Raw genomic sequence first — 22,814 nt, 5'->3', positions numbered from 1 at the left:
GAGTTGAATTCTTTTTATAAATCATGGGGCACATGATGGGCTACATTCACTTAGGCTGCCTCTTCTGCATCCTTCCTGGAAACTCATCTAATAAGAGCTGGCTTCTGGATGTTCAAACCTTGATGTGTTACCGGTTGTTAATTACTGGCAGTAGAAGTGCTTCTTTTTTGCCTTGAAATGTGGAATCCCTTCCTAGAATTGCACAGGGGACTAATAAAAGCTACTGCCAGGTTTAATATATTCTATCTCTCAAATTATCTGGATTAAATACAAGGACTGTGTACAGCCAGAGAGGGGATATTCCCAGTTTAATATTGCTTCTGGGCCTTGGAGATCCCAAGACACTGGACCTGAAAATTGTGATTCTCTTTTGTGTGGGGGAGGGGTTTGGCAGGAGTGCTTGGAAGTGGTCATATTTCCCTGAGTTAGAGAATTAATTGCCATAAAAACTATGGTTTTGTAACCAATAGTTACAGCTGCAGGAAAGATCAGAAAGCATCTGAATAAATCAAATTAACTACCTCCTGCTCCATCCATATGAGAGCAGAACCTTCCAGGGCGGGATTTAAACCACAGTCTGCTTGGCCCTTAGCTCTCTCATCCACTAATTGAGGAGAGTGAATAGTCTAGAAATAGGGTCAACTAAACAGGACATGGTGGGGACTGCCATGCTGGGTTATGGGGAGAGGCTGGTCTCAGTCAGGGACGGGTGAATCCAGACAAGGGTGATAAGGAGGCAAGACTGGTTCCTGTGAAAATACCACGGACTCAGAGGTTGTTGAGCCACGCGGTCCCTGTTAATGGACAGACAGTGGTCCCTGGTAATTGCTTCAATAGCAATCTTTCTAGCCCACACCTTGACTCGCTGGTTGCTGACTCTGATGTTCGTGATGCCCTAAGGCAGCCGGTTCACTTCACCTCCCCCCGGTAGTTCACGTCTCTTGGCGTGTCTCACTCTGGCTGCTGTTCTCCTCACGAGCCTGGGGATGATGAAGCGAGTTCCAACTCACCGCTGGCTTTCCAGGCTTTGCATTACTCCCTTGTATGCCGGTGAGGAATGTCAGCCGTGGGATTTTGCCTCTCACTTTTGGCGGCCCCTCCCTGACGCCCCCTCCCAGAGCCCAGGGAGGCTCGGCGGAGCCCCGCGGTTTCAGCAGCCGGCAGCGCTGGACAGCTCCGGCGGGCGGGCCCCGGCCGCACCCACCGGCCTGGCCCTCGTCCTGCGGCCCCCCCTTCCATCCCGTCCCTCCGGCCGCCCTCGTCCCTGATCGTCGGCCGTCCCACCCCGGTTCCTCCCGCCACTCCGACCCATCCCATCCCATCCCATCCCATCCCATCCCATCCCATCCCATCCCATCCCATCCCGTCCCGTCCCGTCCCGTCCCGTCCCGTCCCCTCCCGTCCTGTCCCATCTCATCCCGCTCGTCCAGTCCCATCCAGTCCTGTCCCATCCCATCCCGTCCACTCCCATCCAGTCCTGTCCAGTCCTGTCCCGTTCCGTCCCATCCCATCCCATCCCGTCCTGTCCTGTCCCATCCAGTCCTGTCCCATCCCATCCCGTCCTGTCCTGTCCCATCCAGTCCTGTCCCATCCCATCCCATCCACTCCCATCCAGTCCTGTCCCATCCCATCCCATCCAGCCCAGCCCAGCCCAGTCCAGTCCCATCCTGTCCCATCCCGATCCTCCTCTCCAGCCTAGGGCACTGCATCTTCGCCAGTCTCTTCTCCCGGGAGACCCGCCCTCCCTCCCTGCTTCCCTGGCCTGGCTGCCCTCTGCACGTGTGTCTGCCCTGCGATATGCAGCGAGCCGAGGGGCAGAGGGCAGCCCAGGAGGGGCGACACGGAGAGAGGTTCATGGGGAGCCCTTTAGGACAGGAGGATGCATGTGCTGCTGTGGAGGATGAGCCGAGGCTGCCGAGCAGAGGGTTTACCCCAGGAGTAGTAATGATAAGGGACCAAATGCTGTCACCTCTCCCAGGGCATGGTGGCCCTGTGCTTAGAAGGAACAGCAGCTGTTGGAAAGTTCTTGAAGGCCTGGTGTGCTGTCAGTAAATTCCTCCCTCAGAAAGGCTTCTTTCCCTACTCTTCATATCTCCAAACCCCTCACTAGTGTGAATTTCATGTAATTTTTGGTGCTGGTGGGAGTCTGACACAAGCCTGAGAGAATTTCCAATCTTCCCTATCTCCTTCCCAGCAGCCAAGGTCATGAAGTGTTTGGGACACACCAGGACCGAGGACAGGACTGATGCCCAGAGCCATGCCGTGCTCCTGTCCCAGGGCTGTTGGACACCTAGAGGAGGAACTAACAGAGCCCTTCCTGAATCTCTCTCTGCTGTCTGGCCTGGAGGGTCTGCAATGGCATGGCCAGGGGAGAGGCAGTGCACCACGAAGGGCTGGGTTCGTCGCTCAGCTTGGTGACATCCCACTTTTGTCTCCTCACAGGCCAACCCCGCTCCCATTATCGTGAATACAGACTCGCTGGAACAAGGGCTCTCTGTAAGTCTCCCGGTTTCGTTTTGCTTCCTTTGATCAAGTGCTGCATTTTCCCTGCTCAGCAATGCAGGAAAGACTTTTCCAGCTCAAGGAGGCCCTGGTAAGGCAGCAGAAGATCCTGATACTCACGCAATGTCCCCACAGCTCATCCCACCCCTAAACCTTTCTAGGGCTGGGTGACACTGCGCAGAACCAAGGCCAGCAGCAGGCAATGCTGGGAACTCTAGCAAAGGGAGGTACAAGGCAAAAGGCCTCAGCAGAGGGGCTGGGGATCCAGGCTGGTTGTGTTCAGTGTTAATCACATAGCCATTTCCTCTGCTTCCCATGCAGGGGGCTTGAGAGGCTCTGCTGGGGCATCCTTTACCTTCCTGCACTGCCTCAACCACCTTAGGCAGCCCTGGCCCCTCAGGAAGGGGGCAGGGCTCTCTGGGTGCTTGCTGGCATCTTACTCACCAGTCCTCAGGGCAGCAAGGCCTGTCAGATGCTGCTCCTCTCCCACTGGAGGCTTCCAGCAGCTGAGCAGTACTTGGTGAGTGTGTTTGCAGCCACAGTGCATTTGGCACTCCTGGCATAGTGTAAGATAATCCTCTTCAGTTTGCTGCAGACAGGGTTTGCATCCTGCTGCATCCGTCCCCAGAACATTTGTAACTCATTCTTGCTGGGGGGATGAAGGGATGAGAGTGGCCAGTGTGGGTTTCTGGCCAGCAGCACTGGCTCTATGCTTGTGGGATGCTTCCCTTTTTTGCCCAAAGGAGCCCAGTTAACAGCTTGCCGAGGCTGGGTGCTTTGTGTCGGGTTTACTTCTGGTGCATCAAACTCCAGCTGCCTTCCACAGCAGTGAAGCAGCACCAGGACTCAGAGCTGGGGTGGGTTCATCTTTGGAGCCAGGGGCCACAGGTGACTTCTGGGGGTTGAATTTCCCCTGTAGAAAACTGCAGGTCTCAGCCCACAGCCTGTGGTGGGGTCAGTGCACATCAGAGTTGTAACTGGGCTGGTTTAGAAGAGCTACAGAATGGAAGAAAAACCTGGCTGAGACCTTTCCAACCCTGGCTGTATGGTTTAATTATGCCTGAATTAAAGCCACCTGACACTGGGGAGGAAGGCAGTGATGCATCTCAGCGTGGTGGTCCTGGGTCCAGCAGCCCTGTACGAATTTGGCAGAGGAGAGCTGCTGTCCCCAAAGGTTACCTTCCCCAAACACATGGAATGGCAGGAGGGCTGTGGGTTGGAGGTTCTCTCACTGTTCTGGGCACCCTGGCTGCAGGGCAGTGCCATGTTGCAGCTTCCTGTCTGCACTCTCCTGGCTGTTCTACAGGGAAATGGGAAAAGGGCAATGTCTCCTGCAGGGAAGGGACCACCATCATGCTGGAGTGGAGCAAGAGAGAAGTTTGCCATGAGCAGGGCAGGGCAAGGAGGTACTCCTGGATGGAAAGTCTGCTTTCACATCTGTTTTGTACCCTCCCTCAGTACAAAATGTCACACCTTTGGAGGGACATTGCCCACTCATCATCGCAGGCAGCAGCATTGCATCCTTTGCCACACACTATCCATGCCCGTCCCTCCTCCCTGCCTGTGTGCCCAAGGGCAATGAGAGGTGAGCCCAGGGGTCAAGGACAGGCTCTGTCACCCCAGACAGACTCCCGAGCCCTGCAGAGGTCAGGAACCGCTGGGAGCCCTCATGCAGGGCAGCAACCACTACTTCCACTGCAGTGCACTCCATTTTCCTGCTCTCCCAGCTGCCTCCTTCTACTCCAGCTCATTAACTTTGCATCCCTCCCTCCACCTCCACCCCTTCTCCCTGCACTTTGGCTGGGTTTCAGGGGGTGCTCTGCACCCCAGACAGATGCCAGCATCATTCTGGGGGTGACAGTCACTGATCCCATCCATCCAAACTCAGCAGACCATGCTGGGAGCAACTGTCCTGCAGGGGTCAAAAAAGCCACCAGCTTGTAGCTGTGATCTGCTGGCTGTGCTCTGGTGAGTGTCACCACCTGGGTGCCTGGAGCAGCCCATGCCCAGAGCAGAAGACACCTTAGTTTGATTCCTCTCAGCATCCAGCTGGAAACTCTCTTGCCTTCTACTTCATGTTATACCAAGAAACAGGCCTTGCTCCATCTTTTCCTTCTCTGGGGTGATGGAGTCCCCAGGCTTCAGAGAAAACAACTCCCCAAAACTTCAGCAGTTTCCTAGGTCAGCAAAGGAGCCACACCAGGAGCTTATTGCAAACACCAAAATACCAAATCTAGAAGCATGGGATTTTTTTTACAAACCCAGAATCTGAAGTCTGTTGGTACAGCATGTATTTGGAAGGGTTAAAGTCACATCTTCCAGTCTTTAATTACTTAACTATTCAGTGCTTTCCTTAATGATAAACAGATGGATGTATTCTAGTTTCTTCCTGTTCTAGCTCCATTGATTGCATTGCACTGGCTGCTGGGCTGGATTTGGCCCTGACTGTTTATCAAGAAGTCTGTTCTGCATTTCAATGTCCCCATCCACCCACTTCCATCCCCAGGAGCATGTAGCACCAGCGGCACTGTAAGATGGGGGCTGCAGCACTGGGATGGCTGGGGCTCAGTGTGTGGCTTGAGCAGAGCCCAGCACCCTCAGGTGTGATAAATATACTATAAAATGCCTGCAGTATTAAAATAATCCCTTGAAGTTTAAGGAGAGTGCTGGAGGGCACCAGCCATGCCAGCTCCAGGTCATTGCTCACAGTTTCACATCTTGGTGTATTTTGCCCAGCATGTCCATAATGGGGAGTAGAGAACTGGAAACAGAGTTTCCATGGCAGATGGAGTCTCTGCATTTCAGAGCTGCCTCTCTGAAGCTAAAACAACTTCTTGCTGCCAGGTAGTCCCAAAAATGAGCAGGGAAAGTCACTCCAAAGCCCTTGAGGAGTTGAAGGTTTCATAGTCTGGATCCTTGGAGCCTCATTGCCCAGCAGTGAGGTGCAATCACCTCTTCAGTCGCTCAAAATTCAGGTGTGAGGAAGATAAGTGCTTTCCAGGCCTGATCTCAGCCAGTGAGTCCCTCACACTTTGGTACCAAGTGCTGGCTAGGGCACATCCCTGTGCCAGTTCCTGCAGGCAGCATGGTTGTGGTGTCCCCCCAGCTGTTGCTACAGTTGTCAGGCTGCAAACCCCTTCACTCTGCCCAAGCTCAGCAGGTTGGTGGCCATGACCCTCTGGCAAAAGGCTGACCAGAAATAGGGCATTTATTCATTCAGTGTAACAAGGCCAGCACCATGGGCACTGCACACAGGGGGGTTGAGGCCAGGGGATAGCTGGAAGCGAGTCAGTAGGTCTCAGTGCTGTGGCAGGACACGTGGAGGTGGAGGGAGGGAGCTCTTGACCTATTTTTCCTGGGCCCCCTGCCATGTGCAGGCAGGAAGAGCTCTCCTGTGCCAGCACTGGCAGTGCCTGTGCCAGCGGGGAGGTGCCCACTGCATGCACTGCCCTGGCACAAGGCTGCTCCCCTTTCCCTATGCTGAGGCAGGTGTGGGGCATCACCAGGTGCCCTCCACACTTGGGGCTGGCTGGGACAACCAAGGGCTGGCTGCCCAATCTTCAGACCCTCTCCATTATCTCAATAAATGGGTGCTCCACCAGCAGGTCCCAGTGCTCATCCTCATCCCATCCTAAGCACAGGATATGCTCCAAAAGGGCCAGTGAGTAGTGTTATCCGTCCTGCAGGTTATTTCCTCTTGCAGCCTGGTTGGGTATCTGGGTTGTATTTGAGGAACCTGATCTTTGTCTCATAAATTTGGCCTTCCTTTTTATTTAAAAAACAAGCAAACAAGCAAAACCACAAAAAACAGTCAACCACCCTCCCCAACCCAAAAAACCCACCTCAAATCCTTACTCTCCAGCAAATTGCAAGGGGTGTTCCGTGTGCACTGTTGCATTGTTGGCCGGCAGAGCCTGCAGACAGCTTGCAGTAGCTCTGGAAGGTGTGTGCTCTTCTGTTTATCAAAGGAGTGTTAACTCTGCAGCCTTCTGTTGATGAGCTGAATGCCGTCACCGGTAACTATTTCCCTCCTGCTCAAAAGAGGAGAGGGCCAGTAAAGGCGCCTCTTCCCGAGCCCTCAGGTGGGCTTTTTGCATGAGATGGGCCTGGAAAAATACACACATACTCTTTTCCATGAGAAACCAGGTGATGCTAGGATCAGGATATGCTGGGAACAGCTAATTAGCCCCTGACACTCCTGTCAGCTCTGCAGGTGTTACACGAGGAGAGGAGAGCAGGGTGTGGTGTGCTCTCACACCCTGGAGGTGATGGAGCCAGGCATCTTCCCACTGGAGTTGGCCCCAAACAGGATCTGGGAAGGAGCACAGGGCACTGGCAAAGGACAGGGGGAACAGCCTGTGGCAGAGGCAGGTTCTGGCATCTCTGGTGGGTATCATGGGGAGGTTTTTGCCATCAGTGAGTGACTGGTATTTGATTTTCTGATGCTGGAATGTTCGCTTTGTTGGCTTGTTCCCTTGGTTACGTGGTATATATTAAGTTCTTCATTTGACTTCCTTATACAATTAGCTGGTATTCCATTGCGTGAATTTTGATAACATAATCTGAGCTAAAACTTCATGGTCAGGCCTGGCTGACCACAGCATGTCTGGACAGTGCAGGCTGCTCCCAGCAGGCACCACATCAAGCAAGCACCTACACCGCCAGCTTTCCGGGAGCAGTGCAAAACTGCTCAGCATTGGCAGCCGAGGGACTTGGGGAGAAGGGCTATTCCAGCTCACCTGCCTGGCAGCACCAGGGCTCTGATGGAGTCTGTGTGCCGGGGTGTCTGATGGGGTCTGTGTGTCAGGGTGTCTGACGGGGTCTGTATGTCAGGGTGTCTGATGGGGTCTGTGTGCCGGGGTGTCTGATGGGGTCTGTGTGTCAGGGTGTCTGATGGGGTCTGTGTGCTGGGGTGTCTGATGGGGTCTGTGTGCTGGGGTGTCTGATGGGGTCTGTGTGCCGGGGTGTCTGATGGGGTCTGTATGTCAGGGTGTCTGACGGGGTCTGTATGTCAGGGTGTCTGATGGGGTCTGTGTGCTGGGGTGTCTGATGGGGTCTGTATGTCAGGGTGTCTGATGGGGTCTGTGTGCCGGGGTGTCTGATGAGGTCTGTGTGTCAGGGTGTCTGATGGGGTCTGTGTGTCAGGGTGTCTGATGGGGTCTGTGTGCTGGGGTGTCTGATGGGGTCTGTATGTCAGGGTGTCTGATGGGGTCTGTGTGCTGGGGTGTCTGATGAGGTCTGTGTGTCAGGGTGTCTGATGGGGTCTGTGTGTCAGGGTGTCTGATGGGGTCTGTGTGTTGGGGTGTCTGATGGGGTCTGTGTGTTGGGGTGTCTGATGGGGTCATGTGCCGGGATGTCTGATGGGGTCTGTGTGTCAGGGTGCCTGATGGGGTCTGTGTGTCAGGGTGTCTGATGGGGTCTGTGTGTCAGGGTGTCTGATGGGGTCTGTGTGTTGGGGTGTCTGATGGGGTCATGTGCCGGGATGTCTGATGGGGTCTGTGTGTCAGGGTGCCTGATGGGGTCTGTGTGTCAGGGTGCCTGATGGGGTCTGTGTGTCAGGGTGTCTGATGGGGTCTGTGTGTCAGGTGTCAGAGTACCCTGGGTGCTGCCAGCAGCAGCCGCTCCTTAGCGGGGCCTGTGTGCGCTGGCTCTCACCATGGCTCACAGATTGTCACAGTTTTCTGCAGATCCCCATCCTGGAGGGATGTGTACGCTGTTCCTCTGCGGCCGTGGGTGTGCATATGGCTGGCTGTGTGGCAACTGTGTTGAATGCCAAAGCACAGAGGACAATGTGTGTAGTAGCAAAGGGTGCCAGGAATCTGAGTTGCTGGAAAGCCGGGGAGAGGCAACGCTGCGCCCCACGCACCGGGATACCAACTGCAGAGAGGGGATGGGCTGGAGGCCGTGCTGAGGGAGGCCGTGCTGAGGATGGCTGTGCTGAGGATGGCTGTGCTGAGGATGGCCGTGCTGAGGGAGGCCATGCTGAGGGAGGCTGTGCTGAGGATGGCCGTGCTGAGGATGGCCGTGCTGAGGATGGCCGTGCTGAGGATGGCCGTGCTGAGGATGGCTGTGCTGAGGATGGCTGTGCTGAGGATGGCTGTGCTGAGGATGGCCGTGCTGAGGGAGGCTGTGCTGAGGATGGCCGTGCTGAGGGAGGCTGTGCTGAGGATGGCCGTGCTGAGGATGGCCGTGCTGAGGATGGCTGTGCTGAGGATGGCCGTGCTGAGGATGGCTGTGCTGAGGATGGCTGTGCTGAGGATGGCTGTGCTGAGGATGGCCGTGCTGAGGATGGCTGTGCTGAGGATGGCCGTGCTGAGGGAGGCTGTGTGAGGGAGGCTGTGCTGAGGATGGCTGTGCTGAGGATGGCTGTGCTGAGGATGGCCGTGCTGAGGATGGCCGTGCTGAGGATGGCCGTGCTGAGGATGGCCGTGCTGAGGATGGCCGTGCTGAGGATGGCTGTGCTGAGGATGGCCATGCCGAGGATGGCCGTGCTGAGGGAGGCTGTGCTGAGGGAGGCTGTGCTGAGGATGGCCGTGCTGAGGATGGCCGTGCTAAGGATAGCCGTGCCGAGGATGGCCGTGCCGAGGATGGCCGTGCTGAGGATGGCTGTGCTGAGGATGGCCGTGCTGAGGATGGCTGTGCTGAGGATGGCCGTGCTGAGGATGGCCGTGCTGAGGATGGCTGTGCTGAGGATGGCTGTGCTGAGGATGGCTGTGCTGAGGATGGCCGTGCTGAGGGAAGCCATGCTGAGGGAGGCTGTGTGAGGGAGGCTGTGCTGAGGATGGCTGTGCTGAGGGAGGCCGTGCTGAGGATGGCCGTGCTGAGGGAGGCCGTGCTGAGGGAGGCCGTGCTGAGGGAGGCTGTGCTGAGGATGGCCGTGCTGAGGATGGCCGTGCCGAGGATGGCCGTGCTGAGGGAGGCTGTGTGAGGGAGGCTGTGTGAGGGAGGCTGTGTGAGGGAAGCCGTGCTGAGGGAGGCTGTGTGAGGGAAGCCGTGCTGAGGGAAGCCGTGCTGAGGGAGGCCATGCTGAGGGAGGCTGTGCTGAGGGAGGCTGTGTGAGGGAGGCCGTGCTGAGGGAGGCTGTGCTGAGGATGGCTGTACTGAGGGAGGCCATGCTGAGGGAGGCCGTGCTGCTCTGAGGGTTGCATTGGCCAGCAAGCCAACTGCACTTAGCATTAGTCAGTATGGGAAGATGAGAAGAGCAAAAGGTGGCCCATGCCGGAGGGGGAAGTTTTGGCAAGGGAAGCAGTGCCCCTCTGCCCACAGGAGCACAGCACAGGGCGGCACTGTGGCCAAAGGTGGCACTGACCATGTGTCCCGGACCCTCTGAGGCTGTCAGGGATCCTGCTGTGGGTTAATCCCACAAGTTGTGGTACTTTCCTGCTGCAAGATCCTCCTGTAAGAGCTGGTCAAAGCCCTCCCCAATGTGCTGGGAGGATCTGAGCATCCTACTATTGGAGTATCTGGATGTCCAACCTTGAACTGTCCCCTGAAATCTTCCTGTGGCTGAGAGGCACCAGGCACAAGGGTGCATCTAAGGAGGGACAACACACTCAGCCTGCGTTCCCTGGAGCCTCCCTTTCCTCTTTGCCCAACCTCATCCTTGAAGCACAGTACAGGGTGTGGGATTGCTTTGGCCTCCCAGGGCAGGGGATGACCGTGTGTGTGTCACAGGTGCCACAGCCCTATCCCAAATCCTGTCCTGCAGAACTGCTTCTCTGCCTGGGCCCCTGATTGTTGCTGCTTAGAAAAACTCCTGTTTCTTCTTTCTACCTATCAATAGAGCCTCGCGTTGCCTCACCGGGTTTTCTTCTGTGGTGATGATGGCTTTAGTATAAAGAATGGTTGCTGTTCCCTCCAGGGAATGACCCAGCTCTCTGGGAGTGTGGAGGATGGCAGGGCTGTGCCTCTGCAGGGGCAGATAGCAAGGAGCTAGGAAAGCAGGACACAGCCACTTGTTGGTGCTTCATGAGAACTGTGTCCAAACAAAGGCATGCCAGCTCCAGTTTGGGATACAGAGCATATACAGGAAGTGGCTCCATATGATCTATGACCCATCACTTAATGGTGGATGTAAAATCCAGATGAGGAACCCTGAACATTGTCCATAGGCCACAGGCAGAGGCAGGACTTCAAAGTGAGAGAGGTGTTCATGGCAGGGTTCCAATGTCTCTGCCTTGTCATTCAGAACTACCCATGTCCCATCCCTTGTTTCTGAGAATGACTCAAATTACAAGATTGAGTTCAGTCCCCTCCAAAATAAATGTGAGTCAACAGTGTGCCCTAGTAGCCAAAAAGGCTACTTTGGCTACTACCCCAACCTTGGCCTGGGGTGCAGCAGGGACAACATCACCTGACAGAAAAGGGAGGGATTGTCCGGCTCTGCTCCCGGTGGGGCAGCCTCACCTCAAGTCCTAGGGCCACAATAAAAGGATATAAAGCTATTACAGAGCATCCAAAGGAGGCTACAAAGGTAGTGAAGGATCTAGAGGAGACCATATGAGAAAGGGTGAGGTGACTTGGCTTATTAAGTCTGGAGAGGAGGAGATTGAAGACAGACCTCACCACAGTCTGCAGCTTCCTCGTGAGGGGAATCAGAGGAGCGGTCACTGATCTCTCAGGTGCTCAGTGACAGGATCTGAGGGAAGGGCATAAAGCTGTGCCAGGGGAGGTTTAGGTTGGACATTAGGACAAGGATTTTCACGCAGAGGGTGGTGGGGCATTGAACAGGCTCCCCAGGGATTGGTCATGGCCCCAAGGCTGCCAGAGCTCAAGGGGCATTTGGACAACACCCTGAGGCACATGATGGGATTGTTGGGGGGTCTGTGCAGGGCCAGGAGTTGGATTCCATGACCCTTTGGGTTCCCGTCCAACTCAGTTTTCTTTGAAACTGTTGCTGTTAAGTGTTGGATGTTTCAGTAGCCAATTGCATTGCAAATCTTGCGAAATTTTAGACCTTGGCAGCTGTTCCTGGCCTGATCCTGATGATCTGGAGTGAAACTGCTGCATTTTCCCTGTGCATTGTTGATTATGAGGAAAATTGATTTTTTTTTTTTTTTTTGAGTCTACATTTACCATTTTGCAGCCTACAATTGCATCCCTTTTTGTTTCTATTCATTATGTTTCCAAGAACTCTACTTTGATACATTGCGTATGAGAGACTTTTAGCGTGGGGATCAGTGTGGTGTACAGCACTGAGACAAGCTACACCATTTTTGTACATAAGAGCACCACAATGTTTTCACCTCTTACTGTGCCCCACTCTCTCACACCTTGTTTCCTTTGCACCCAACTAACTTCATATAATAAATTATTCTGAATTTCCTGTTAATACAGTCATGCTATGAAAAGATTTAAAAAATATAAGCTGCTAAAGGTGTTTATTATGTTATTATGTACAGACATTTTTTTCCCTTTAAATGGACCGACCCCCTCTCTTCCCTTCCTCAAGCAGTGAATTCCTGAGGTTAATTATATGCTGTGTAACAAAGGTGTTATTTCTTTTTGTGCCTTCGGCTGTGTTCCTTTTCATGGCTGGAGAAATGAGCTGGGAGAATAAAGGCTTTGCACAGAAGTGCATTAAAGTCAGTGGGCTTTGGCTCATGCCCAGGGAGAAAAGCAGCACATGGTTTAATTCCCGGGCAAGGCCAAGCAGTTGCATTTTGAGGTTTTTTTCAGCCGTGATGGTGCAGCTTTTAGGTTGGATTCTTCATGTTCAGCTATCAGAGAGGAAAAACAAATTCCCCCAGGACCAGCAGAGAGTCGTAACATGCTGTCTCCCTCTCTCCAGATGAATGGCAGTGATGGGATGTTCAAATATGAAGAGATCGTCTTGGAAAGGGTAAGTACTCCTTACTCACCCACCAGCAGCCTCCTCCCACTCTCCCACCCCCCGGCACTGCTGGCCCCCCACGCATCCCTGCACAGCTGATGGGGGGAGGTTGGTCTCTGCTCCTCGCTCTCTCTGGAGGCTTTCACAGGTGTTGCACCTGCTTTGCCAGCCTGGCTCCCACCAGGGTGGGCTTGCTGGTCTCCTCTCCCCCTGCACACCGCTCCAGAAGGGAGGGAGGAGGGCTTCTCCCTTGCCTCCCTCATTCACACCCTCACCCCCACAAAACCATCAGTGCAGAGCATGGGGGCAGGCTCTTTGTCATTGCCTTTGTCAGAAAACAGAGGTGTGGGGGGCTCAGCTTATGCAGACACAGGTGGGTGCACCCACAACTGGGCACAGGGACCAAAGCCACCCTGCCACCAGGCTCCCTGTCACTCTAGGGCACAAAGCCTTGGGATGCTAGGCTGCAAGAGCAGGCTATTTAGTAAAACAAACCACAATGGAGGAAGTTCCTGCTCAAGCCTTTTCTTTGTTGGCAACACAGAGGTGATGGCGTGCACCACACCAGCCATGGCTAGAATTAGCTCCCCCATCTATAGGGTTTATCCTGGGGCAAGCCAGTACCACAGAGGGCACAAAGGGCTTTCTTGTTGCCCAGGAAGCAGCAGTGGAGGAGGGATGGAGAGGGAGCAGGAAAAGCTGGCCCAGGGTTTACTCCGTGAGACAGGCACAGCCCTGCTGGCTGGGAATGGCTGTGGTGGGAGGCTGCCCGCGGCTCTCCACAGCACACCTTGCCTCCCCCTCACTGCCGTGCCAGGCGGCTCAGCCTCGCCGCGTGGCCGGCATTGCAGGGGAAGACGCATCGCTCATTATTCTGTTCCTCTCTGCCTTTAGTCATCTCCCTCCTTTCCTTGGCTCTGCATCACAGAGGTGGGTGGACGGAAGGTTATCTGGGGCTGTCGCCTCACCCACCGCTTCCCCGCGTGCCTGACAAAACCAGCCCAGGGGTTCCTTCCTTTCTGGGCTAAGTGCTTCTTGCTCCAGGCCCAAGTCACAGGAAAAGCCTTGTTTCAGGGATTCAGGGCGTCCCTTGTCCTCAGCCCATAGTGGGAACAGGGAAAGAGCTGGCAGGACCACACAGAGAGGCAACTCATTGATGCCTCAATTTCAAAGCCCCAAGCAGCAATTCATTCTCTGACAGCAAGAAACCATGAGGGAATCTCAGGGCTTAGCAACCTGGGCTAGCATGGACCATACCCAGATCCTTCCCCTTCACCTGGTCCCTGGTGGGATCCAGCAATCCTGTCTTAATGCAGGAGAAGAACCCTGGTTCCTGCAGGTGAGGCTGTCCCCTTGCTCAGGTGTTTGGCCTCCAGAACTTACCTCAGTGTATCTCAAAATCGCTGCTCAGTCACTGTTATTAATCTTTGTCTTTGTTGTAAAGACAAGCGTAAATGCAGCAGCATTTTGGGGGCAATAATAGCAGAAACACAGTCTGGAGAGGGTCATGGCTTTGTGTTTATCCACCATATATGTGTCCACAGCAGGAACTGCCCTGGCATCAACCCTGATGTCTAAAAAAAAAGCATAAGAAATCCCTTGAGGTTTATCAAAATAAAAATTAACACCTCCCAGATAATTTCCAGATTTTGTAGCTAACCAAGGACCTCCCACAGACAGGCACAACAAATGCCCGGAGATCATCTTACAATCTCACCTGCCTTGCTGAAGCCAGGCTTGGTCTCTGTGACAGTAAGGAGCTTTTTTGAGCTAGGCACAGGGTAATCAGAGCTCAGCACAGAGGAAAGAAAGCAGCCTCAGACCCTTTACTATTGAATGCCTCCATGTCACATGCCAGCCAAATCCCAGCTGGACAGGGAACATCCGGGAGCGCTGCACAGTGGCAGGCATTGGTGGCTTCTGCTGCTATGTCAGCAGCATCATGAAGCCAGCTCTGCATCGCTGCAGGAGCTGATACTGGGGCAAAATTGCTGGTGAAAAGTGCAAGCCCCAGCTGTTGGTGCTAAATTATCGTGGGAAGATGGAGTTCCAGTGTGGCCCTCTCAGCCACAGGTCCCCTGGGAGAGCAGAGAACCCCCTCATCTCCCACTGGGGAGGCACTGGGCACTGGGGCCAAGGGCAGCCAGGAGAGCTTGGCCTGAGCCCACTCATGTGCAAGAGAGGCAGGCACAATAGTATGTGACTAAGTGTCAGCTCTTCCACATGAGGAAACAAGGCAAGAAGCCATCTGATTTTCAAGGCAGAGCAAAAAAGGCAGGAATTGTCCACTTGCATCAAGCATGGATCTGGAGGCAGTGCCTGTGAGTGTGTCACTAATGAGGATCCTGCAAGTGGGAGACGCAGCACAGGGCCACAGCCACTCAATCCTGAGATGCTGGGGGAATGGCCTGGAGATGAGCTGTGGTTCCTGCACTCCTTCCAGGCATAACTCAGCAGGAGAAGCTCAAGTGATGCTCCAAGCATGTCTGTGAGGAAAACGTGACAGAACTGGAAAGCCCACTCCATCCTGATAGCCACCTCCACCCAAACCTGTAAATTTTGGCATCAGCGTTGCTGGTTCCCAGCTTGGCTCTGTGCCAGGGCTACATCTCAGAGTGCAGAGGGGCAGGAGTGGGATGCTGGTGACTGGCACAATCCCCGCTGGTCTGTGCAGGCTGCGGCATTGGTGTCTCCTCCTGGGGAGCAACCAGCAAGGGGAGGTTTTCTCCGCCAAGGACCACCTCCTCTTCCCCCAGCTCCCCGCCTGCCTTAGTCTCTCCGTGGAGACGCGGTGGTGAGGGAGGTCCTCGGCGGCTCCCACTCTCCCACTCCATCTGTTCAGTGCTCCACGCTGCTGCACCGAGCGCTCAGCTGAGGAACGCCAGCCTCTCCTCTGGCCAGCATCCCTCTGCCCCCTGAGCCGGGCACCCCGGGGTGTGATAGATGCTGTAAGGGCTCCTGCGCCCCAGGCAGTCCCACGGCTGGGGGTAACCATTTAAGGAGGGCTGGCAGCAAGCAGCTGCCTATGGGGGAAAGATGCAGCATTTGATTTCCCACAGGGTAACTCCGGCCTCGGCTTCAGCATAGCGGGCGGCATCGACAACCCCCATGTTCCAGATGACCCAGGTATCTTCATCACCAAGATCATCCCCGGGGGAGCAGCAGCCATGGATGGCCGTTTAGGGTGAGTACAGGGCTGGGGGAGCAGCCAGGCTGTCACCCAGGATCTCTGCATGGACCCTCTAGGCCCCTTTTCCTGACATGGTCCCTGGCCTCCGTATGTCTCTTTCCCACAGCCAGATCCCCTCAGGACAGACATGTCCACCATCTCTGGTGACCAGCCTCCTGTCTGTAGCCACCCATCCTCCCCTCCCTGTATCAGGCTCCTGCTCCCGTCCATCCCGCTACAGCCCAGGGCAGGGATCCAGCCTTCCTTCTCATCTCCCATCTCCATCAGAGTTGCACTATAGGGACCAGTTCCCCTCTTCCCTGCTCCCCCTACTTTGGGAGGAAACCCTTTCTCACTCCAGCAGGGCATGATCTGGCCAGCTTGAGGAAATCTCATTTGTGTGGCTGGAGGAGGGTGGCAGGGATGCTCAGGGCCATCCTGTGCCCACAGGGTGAACGACTGCGTGCTGCGGGTGAACGACGTGGACGTCTCTGAGGTTGTGCACAGCAAAGCTGTGGAGGCCCTGAAGGAAGCAGGCCCCGTGGTGCGGCTTGTGGTGCGCCGCCGGCAGCCCCCACCAGAGACCATCATGGAGGTTAACCTGATGAAGGGCCCCAAAGGTGAACCCCTCACTCTGCTCGCTTGGCCAGGGTGCCCCCCTGCCCCACAGGACAGTGTGGGGTGACCCCTTGGTGTGAGATGTCATGAGATGCAGGGCAGCCCCATGGGGGATGAGGGATGCAAGGTGGCACCGCCACAGCACAGGATGCTGCAGGGTGGCCCAGCAGTGTGGGATGCTGTGGGGCACAGGGTAAGGGACAGACCCACAATGCTGTGCATGGTGGCCAGACTAGCCCCAGGCAGCAGTGGGGTGGCCCGTTGCCTGCTGAGTTTGGGCAGGTTGTGAAGCTCAGTGAGGTACAGGGGCTGTGGTGCCAGCCCAGGACTCTGTCTATCTGTCTGTCCCTCACCTGCATTCTCACTCTCCTCAGGCCTGGGGTTCAGCATTGCAGGGGGCATCGGGAACCAGCACATCCCTGGGGACAACAGCATCTACATCACCAAGATCATCGAGGGAGGTGCTGCCCAAAAGGACGGGCGCCTGCAGATCGGGGACCGGCTGCTTGCGGTAAGCCCCATGGCCACAGCCAGCTGTGAGGTGAAGCTGAACCGGTTCCACTGTGATGCAGTGTTGATCCTGAACCCCAGCACCATCCTATCAGCAGCTTCACTCCTCTTCCCTGGAGCTCCTGCTGGGATGTTGCTGTGGCAGGGCAGGCACAGTAATGGCTGCAGGCAGGAGGACAAGCCCAAGGCAATGGGACAGGGCCTCTGAAGCTACTGTAAAGCTACTGAAGCCACCTCCCTGATGGAAAAACACTCCTGCAGGGCTGCACTGGTCCCTGCCCTCCTGCTCAGCCATGTCATCCAGCCCTTTCCCTCTGGCAGGTGAATAACACAAACCTGCAGGACGTGCGGCACGAGGAGGCAGTGGCCGCCCTGAAGAACACCTCTGACATGGTGTACCTGAAAGTGGCCAAGCCCGGCAACATCCACCTCAACGACATGTACGCGCCCCCCGACTACGCCAGCAGTACGTATGCTGCTGGCCACTGGCTGGGCACGCGGGGCTGTGGGGCACCCGGGCGTGTTGGGGTGGGGAGCAGGGCTAGGCCCATCTCCATGTCCTCATTGTGTATGGATTTCTGCTCCTGATGACCTTCTCCTCCCCTGCAGCCTTCTCAGCCTTGGCTGACAACCACATAAGCCATAACTCCAGTCTGGGCTACCTGGGCAGCGTTGAGAACAAGCCTGCCTATCCCATCCCTCCCCAGGTGACTCCATCCCGGTACTCACCCATCCCTCGGCACATGATCGGAGATGATGACTTCACCAGGTGAGTGCCAGGCATGAGCATCCTTATCATGATCCTTCTCATTCCCTCATTTTTCCCTCTGTGGTGGCTTGACATCATCCCCACTGCCAGTTCAGAGCCTCGAAAGGCCATTTGTAGATGCATGGTGCAATGCTTGAGGTCCCCATAATGAGCTCTGTGCTCACCCCCCTGAGACCAACCCTGCTGTGTCAATTTCTGGCTTGCTGCATTCACTCCCTCTCCATTCCCTCTCCTGCCCTTTCACAAGCCTTACACAACTGCATTTCAGCTTCGTTCTCTTGCTGATTTTACAATACCTGGAATACAAGGTGTTCCCTGCCCTTACGGTGCCATCCAGCAGTGCCACAGGCTCCTGGGATGGAGGTGTGGCAGGGGTGAAGGGCTAGGGGGAGCACAGCCTTGCAGACAAGTGGGGCCCCTCCCACACTCCCTGAGACTGGCAGCCCAGACCACCTGCACTCATGTGCAATTTCAATGACTGCCAGCCCCTGGCCTGAGAGCCTCCTGTCCAGCCCTGACACAGCCCCCTTTGCCCCAGTAGAATCCTTTACGCTGCATGAGCAGGTTTGTTTCCTGAAGCCAGGAAATAAAGAGGAGCACAAAGAAAACATTGCTCTGAGCCTAAATGCAGTATAAAACTTCTCCAAAGCTTCAAGATGAGGGTGGAAGAGCAAGACCTGTAAAATTCTGCTCTACTAGCTGATTCTTACAGCTTACCCTCTTATTGTCACAGCCTTGGGGCCAGTGCTCTGAATGTGCTATCCCCAGGGCCAGGACTGTAGGGCTTAGGCTGATTTCTAAAGACCAACACTCAACCTAGGCTTAGGACTGGCTCTGCTGTTTGGAACAAGATTGCAGGCTCCTTTTGAGAGTGTCTACAGTGGAAGATGCAGTAGCTTTGTCCAGGATTCTCCCATTCTGCAGGTCAATGGTGGATGCTGGAGTGGGAGACCCTGACTTGCCATCTGCAAGTCTTGTCAGGCCTGACATCCTCCTGGAGAGTGTCTGCACTCATCTTTGTCACAGGGTTTTCTCATTTCTTGGTGCTCAGCCACAGCCGGGTGTCTCTGCATGCCATTATTTGTGCAGTACTACCTTCCACACGCACCCCAACTCTCCCACTGGACTCGGGACCATTGATGCCAGCTCTAGAGCCTGTTTCTGGCACTGCATCCTCACCAGGTGTAGCAACTTCTGTGCTGTTGGGGCACTGGGGGGTGATGCCACAGGTATGAGCAGTGCTGTCTGCCATTACAGTGCCCCACAGAAGGGACTGAGTCCCAGTATTTGGGAAACACACCAGACACCCTGGTCCTACCAGGGTGTCCCTTCTCACAAGTGCCAACATTCCCATTTGTGGACTAGAGAGCAGAAAGAGCAACCCAGCTTAGGCTGGCCACAGCCAGTGGCAATGGCACAGTGAGGGCTCAGCGGTGGCTTGGCAGCGGCACAGTGATGGCTCTGCAGTGGCTCAGCAGTGGCTTGGCAGTAGTATGGTCAGGGTTTCCAGTGGCCCAGTAGTGGCTTGGCAGTGGCAGTGGATCAGCAATGGCTCAGCAGTGGCCCTGGTGCAGCACGTGCTGGTGGCCACTAGAGGATGGTGCTGCCTTGTGGAGGGCCCCACTACAGACACTGGGCACCACTGGGTGCCTGTGCCCAGACACAGCCCCTTGCTACCCAACAGATCCACAGCCTGCAGTGGGCTCAGCGCTTCCCTCATACTGCCCAGGACAGTGCTGAAAGCCTTGTATGTATTGCTGACCCCCTCAGAACAGTGTCATTGCTGCGGGTCTGTTGGCATCAAGATTGTGCACTAGGACCAGTGTGGTCCAAACGCAACTTACTGGTGTGGGGAAGGGCAGCAGCTTGCCCTGAAAAAGAAACTGTCTCCCATAAGGCTCCTGCCAGCCATTCCTTAGGGAAAGCAGAGGTCCAGTATCCAGCCTCTCCCCCTCCCATGGGCACAAGTGCTGCTTAGATGGGGATGGGGTTCCAGTGACTCTCATGTCCTGCAGCACCTAGGGCTGGGAACCAAAGAATCTGCTTTTCAGTGAGCTCCACCACTGCAACCAAGACCCAGCACAGCCCCACAGGATCCCCTCAGCTGTTCTGTGCGGAGGTCCCGGTGTTAACTCTGCAAAATTCAGCATGGGATCTGCCTGGAGGATCTGTGTCATGCCTCCTGTGACGAGGATGGAAGCCAAGAGTCATGACTGAGACCTGTGATCTACCTATCCGGGGCTTCATTACTTCTCCTCATTTTTGTAGGGTCTTTTTACCTTCCACCAAATTGTCTGGTCCTCACAGGTGCTGAGGATGCTTCCCCTACACTGAGTTGAGGTTGTGCTTCCTGCATGCTGCTTGGGCAGCAGCGAAACCAAAGGGGCAGAGCAAGTTCATCTCCTGGTTGGAGGCAGAGTTTGCAGACCCAGAAACCTGACCTATTTCTTCCCCTGAGAGAACTCTAGCCCTAGGCACAGCTTTGCTGCAGAGGGACTGAGGGCTGCAACCCTCCCTGCCCCTCACAATTACCCCTAAGCCAAGCACTGGTAACATCTTGAGGACTTAGGGCTGAGCATCTTTTGACTGAGCATTTCCATGGTTTTCCTGATCTCCTGGTTCTGGTGTGCTCCAGCCCCCCCACCCCAGTGCCCCAGGGTCCTCTTAGCACAAATCTGCCAGCATTTTAGGGTGCCCTCACTCAGTGCCATGCCTGGGCTCCAGCATCTCTCCAAACACAGCCCAGAGATTTCCCTCTGACACCTGGCAGGTGAGTGGTTGATCAGGCTGCTGAACTCAATGTCAGGCCTTTGGTCCTTGTGGTACCTGAGGAAGTGCCCAGGATCCAGCCACAGCAGATGCATTGATGGTCTCCAGTATCAGGTTTGCTGACAATCACCACCAGCCTGTGCCAATTGTCTGGCATCATTTATTCCTTTTCAATCCAGAGCTTGATCCAGGAGCTGCCGGTGTTCCCATCACATTGTTTCTTTCTCCCAGACAATTGACACAGGAGTTTTGCAATGCCAGGCCATCTTCCTGCTTATGCCTGCCTATTGTTTGAGCTGTGATAGAATTAAGTCATCAAAAAATTTAGGACTTCTATTGAGCTGTGCAGGGTCTGTGGCATTGGAGGGGTGCATGGGGTTGTAGGCACACTTGCCATGCTGTGGAGGGGCTTGATCCCACTCTCCTGGCTCATGGCATCAGATGCCACCATGCAGCGCAGTGTTCCTGTGTATCATTTCACGGTGGATGCTCTGTCTCTGTCCATGCTGTGTCTCATGTCACATCGCCTGCCATCTCTTCTGGTTTATCAGTCTCCACAGTGCTGAGGGCTGAGTCACACCAGGCTGCACTCGGATGACTCCAGCCTCACCAATGTGCCACAAACCCTGAGCACAGAAAAGCCTGTCACCAGCTTTGCTGCTCCTCACCCTGATGTCTCCCTGTCCCTTATATGCCCTATCAGGGAGCCCCGGAAAATCATCCTGCACAAAGGCTCTACCGGCCTGGGCTTCAACATTGTTGGAGGGGAAGACGGCGAGGGGATCTTTGTGTCCTTCATCCTGGCTGGAGGCCCTGCTGACCTCAGTGGAGAGCTGCGGAGGGGAGACCGTATCCTTTCGGTGAGTTGGTGGGGCATTCGCTGCCCCTTCATGGCCTCCCATAGCCCCGGGTGGGCACGTGTCCCCTGCCACCCGAAGCACAGATCTGTGGGATTCATCCCGGGTGCTGGTGTGTTGACACGGCCGCGGGGTGCCTGCGGTGGGGCCCTGGTGCCTGGGCTGGCCGGGGGCTGGTACTGGGTGTGCCGGTACTGGAAGTGCCAGTACCAGGCGTGGTACTGGGGTTGTAGCGGCAGTGACGAGGCTCTGAGAGTGTGGGTACCGTGAGTACCGTGGGTAGCGGTACAGAGGCGGAGCAGCGGGGCCGAGGCGCGGGGCAGACCCCCTCAATCGGTCCCCGCATGGGTCTGGTTCAGCGGAGCCGTTCTGTCCTGGCAGGTGAACGGCGTGAACCTTCGCAACGCCACCCACGAGCAGGCGGCGGCGGCGCTGAAGCGGGCGGGGCAGACGGTGACCATCATCGCGCAGTACCGGCCCGAAGGTACCGCCACGAGCGACCGGGAGCGGGACCGGGACAGGGAGCGGGACCGGAACCAGGACCGCGACCGAGGAGGGCGGGGCACAGCCATGGGAGGAGTGGTTATGCAGATACGGAGTGTTGATATTCAGATGAAGTGGGTGTGGATATGCAGATGAGGGGCGGGGCGGTGGCTGGCGCGCGGGGTAAGAGGCCGGGGCGAGGGGCTGCGGGCGAGGCGCCGCCGGGGGCGTGGCCCGGGGGCGGGGCGGGCGCCGATTGGCCGACGCAGGGAGGGGGCGGGGCCGCGGCGTCCCGCCGGCCGTGCCTGCGCGGCTTTGTGTGCGGGCCGGGCGGGTGCGGGGCCGCGGCCGCCCCGCCTGCAGGTGAGCGCCCACCGCCGCACGGGCAGCCCGGCCGCGACCCCACCGGCATCGGGGCCGCGGCGGGGCTCGACGGGACGGGGTCATCTTCGGGTGAGGGGGAAGAGCTCTGCTTGCCGGAGGGCGTCGCCGCGAGGCCCGGCTCCGTGGGGTCCCACGGGCCTTGCTGGAGAGACCCCGTGGTTGGGAGAGCTCAGGGGTCCTGCAGGGCGACCACGGTGCGGGCGGGGCCGGAACCGGGGCGTCGCTGCGGAGTTTGGGCTCGTTCCCACCTCTGAGCATCCCACCTGCGGCACCACCCCGAGCCTTTCTTTATCGCTGGGTTACGATTTCCTCGGCAGCGGCGGGGGCTGGTGGTCCCGCCAGGGGTAGCGGGAAAGGAGCGGGCAGCTGCCCGCAGAAAGCTTCCCTGGGCGGTAGCGCTGGAGCGTGGCCCGTGGGCTGGGAGGGCGAGCGCTGGGAGGGTGCCCCGCCAGCCAGCGAGGGGCCGCGGCTGATCCCGGGGCTGTGCCCAGAGCTGCACCGTGCACGTGCTTGGATGCAGCTTGGATTCCAGTCCACTGGAAAAGGTGTCCCTCCTGGGCCCACTGGCTTTCTCCACCAGCTGTTCTTGTCCTCTCCAAGGAGGCCGATGTCCCACCCTAAGCATGTCCTTCGTCTTGTCCCTCTGTGGCGTTGCTGGGCAATGTCCTGCTGGTCCCGGTCTCCACTATTCCTCCATCCTGTGGCAGAGGCCATTGGGGCACCGAGTCATTGGTGCTGCTCAGGGCTGTGCTGTGGGTGTGGGGTTTGTTTGTTTTGGCTTTTTTTTTCTTTCTTTCCAGGAAGCGCTTAATGTTCTTGTATTTCTGGCTCCCTTTGCCACTTGAGATTTGGCAAAGACACCAACTAAGAGTGGCTCTTAAATGTCAAACTGGACAAGATGTTTTGAAACCCCCTTAGACC

The 22,814-nt window shown here is 56.2% G+C and overlaps 1 protein-coding gene and 1 long non-coding RNA gene across 17 annotated transcripts in view; one reads left to right on the top strand and one right to left on the bottom strand.

Annotated features, from left to right (window-relative positions):
* The window catches only part of DLG3 (discs large MAGUK scaffold protein 3), a 77,981-nt gene that overhangs the window by 36,743 nt on the left and 18,424 nt on the right, over positions 1-22,814 (top strand). For 9 of the 16 annotated variants that reach the window (XM_086850868.1, XM_086850863.1, XM_086850871.1 and 6 more), the window contains 9 exons: positions 2,443-2,496; positions 12,293-12,343; positions 15,394-15,518; positions 15,954-16,123; positions 16,496-16,632; positions 16,953-17,097; positions 17,241-17,400; positions 20,873-21,029; positions 21,408-21,510. In XM_086850868.1, the coding sequence (XP_086706994.1) occupies positions 2,443-2,496; positions 12,293-12,343; positions 15,394-15,518; positions 15,954-16,123; positions 16,496-16,632; positions 16,953-17,097; positions 17,241-17,400; positions 20,873-21,029; positions 21,408-21,510 (1,102 nt within the window). Of the gene's footprint in view, positions 1-2,442; positions 2,497-9,554; positions 11,124-12,292; positions 12,344-15,393; positions 15,519-15,953; positions 16,124-16,495; positions 16,633-16,952; positions 17,098-17,240; positions 17,401-20,872; positions 21,030-21,407; positions 21,511-21,817; positions 21,873-22,814 lie in introns of those variants that run through there. The other 7 variants (XM_086850862.1, XM_086850861.1, XM_086850870.1 and 4 more) reach the window with 3 other exon arrangements.
* On the bottom strand, positions 776-8,366 carry LOC147650520 (uncharacterized). The gene is made up of 3 exons (XR_015276490.1): positions 7,886-8,366; positions 6,345-7,314; positions 776-980 (listed from the first exon to the last, which is right to left on the bottom strand). It is a non-coding gene; the product is annotated as an uncharacterized LOC147650520 (long non-coding RNA).

Source organism: Cyanistes caeruleus, chromosome 14 (assembly GCF_971803275.1).
Source record: "Cyanistes caeruleus chromosome 14, bCyaCae1.hap1.1, whole genome shotgun sequence".
NCBI lineage: Eukaryota > Metazoa > Chordata > Aves > Passeriformes > Paridae > Cyanistes > Cyanistes caeruleus.
The sequence above is the reverse complement of the archived record's forward strand: the minus strand, read 5'-3'. Positions and strand labels throughout refer to the sequence as shown.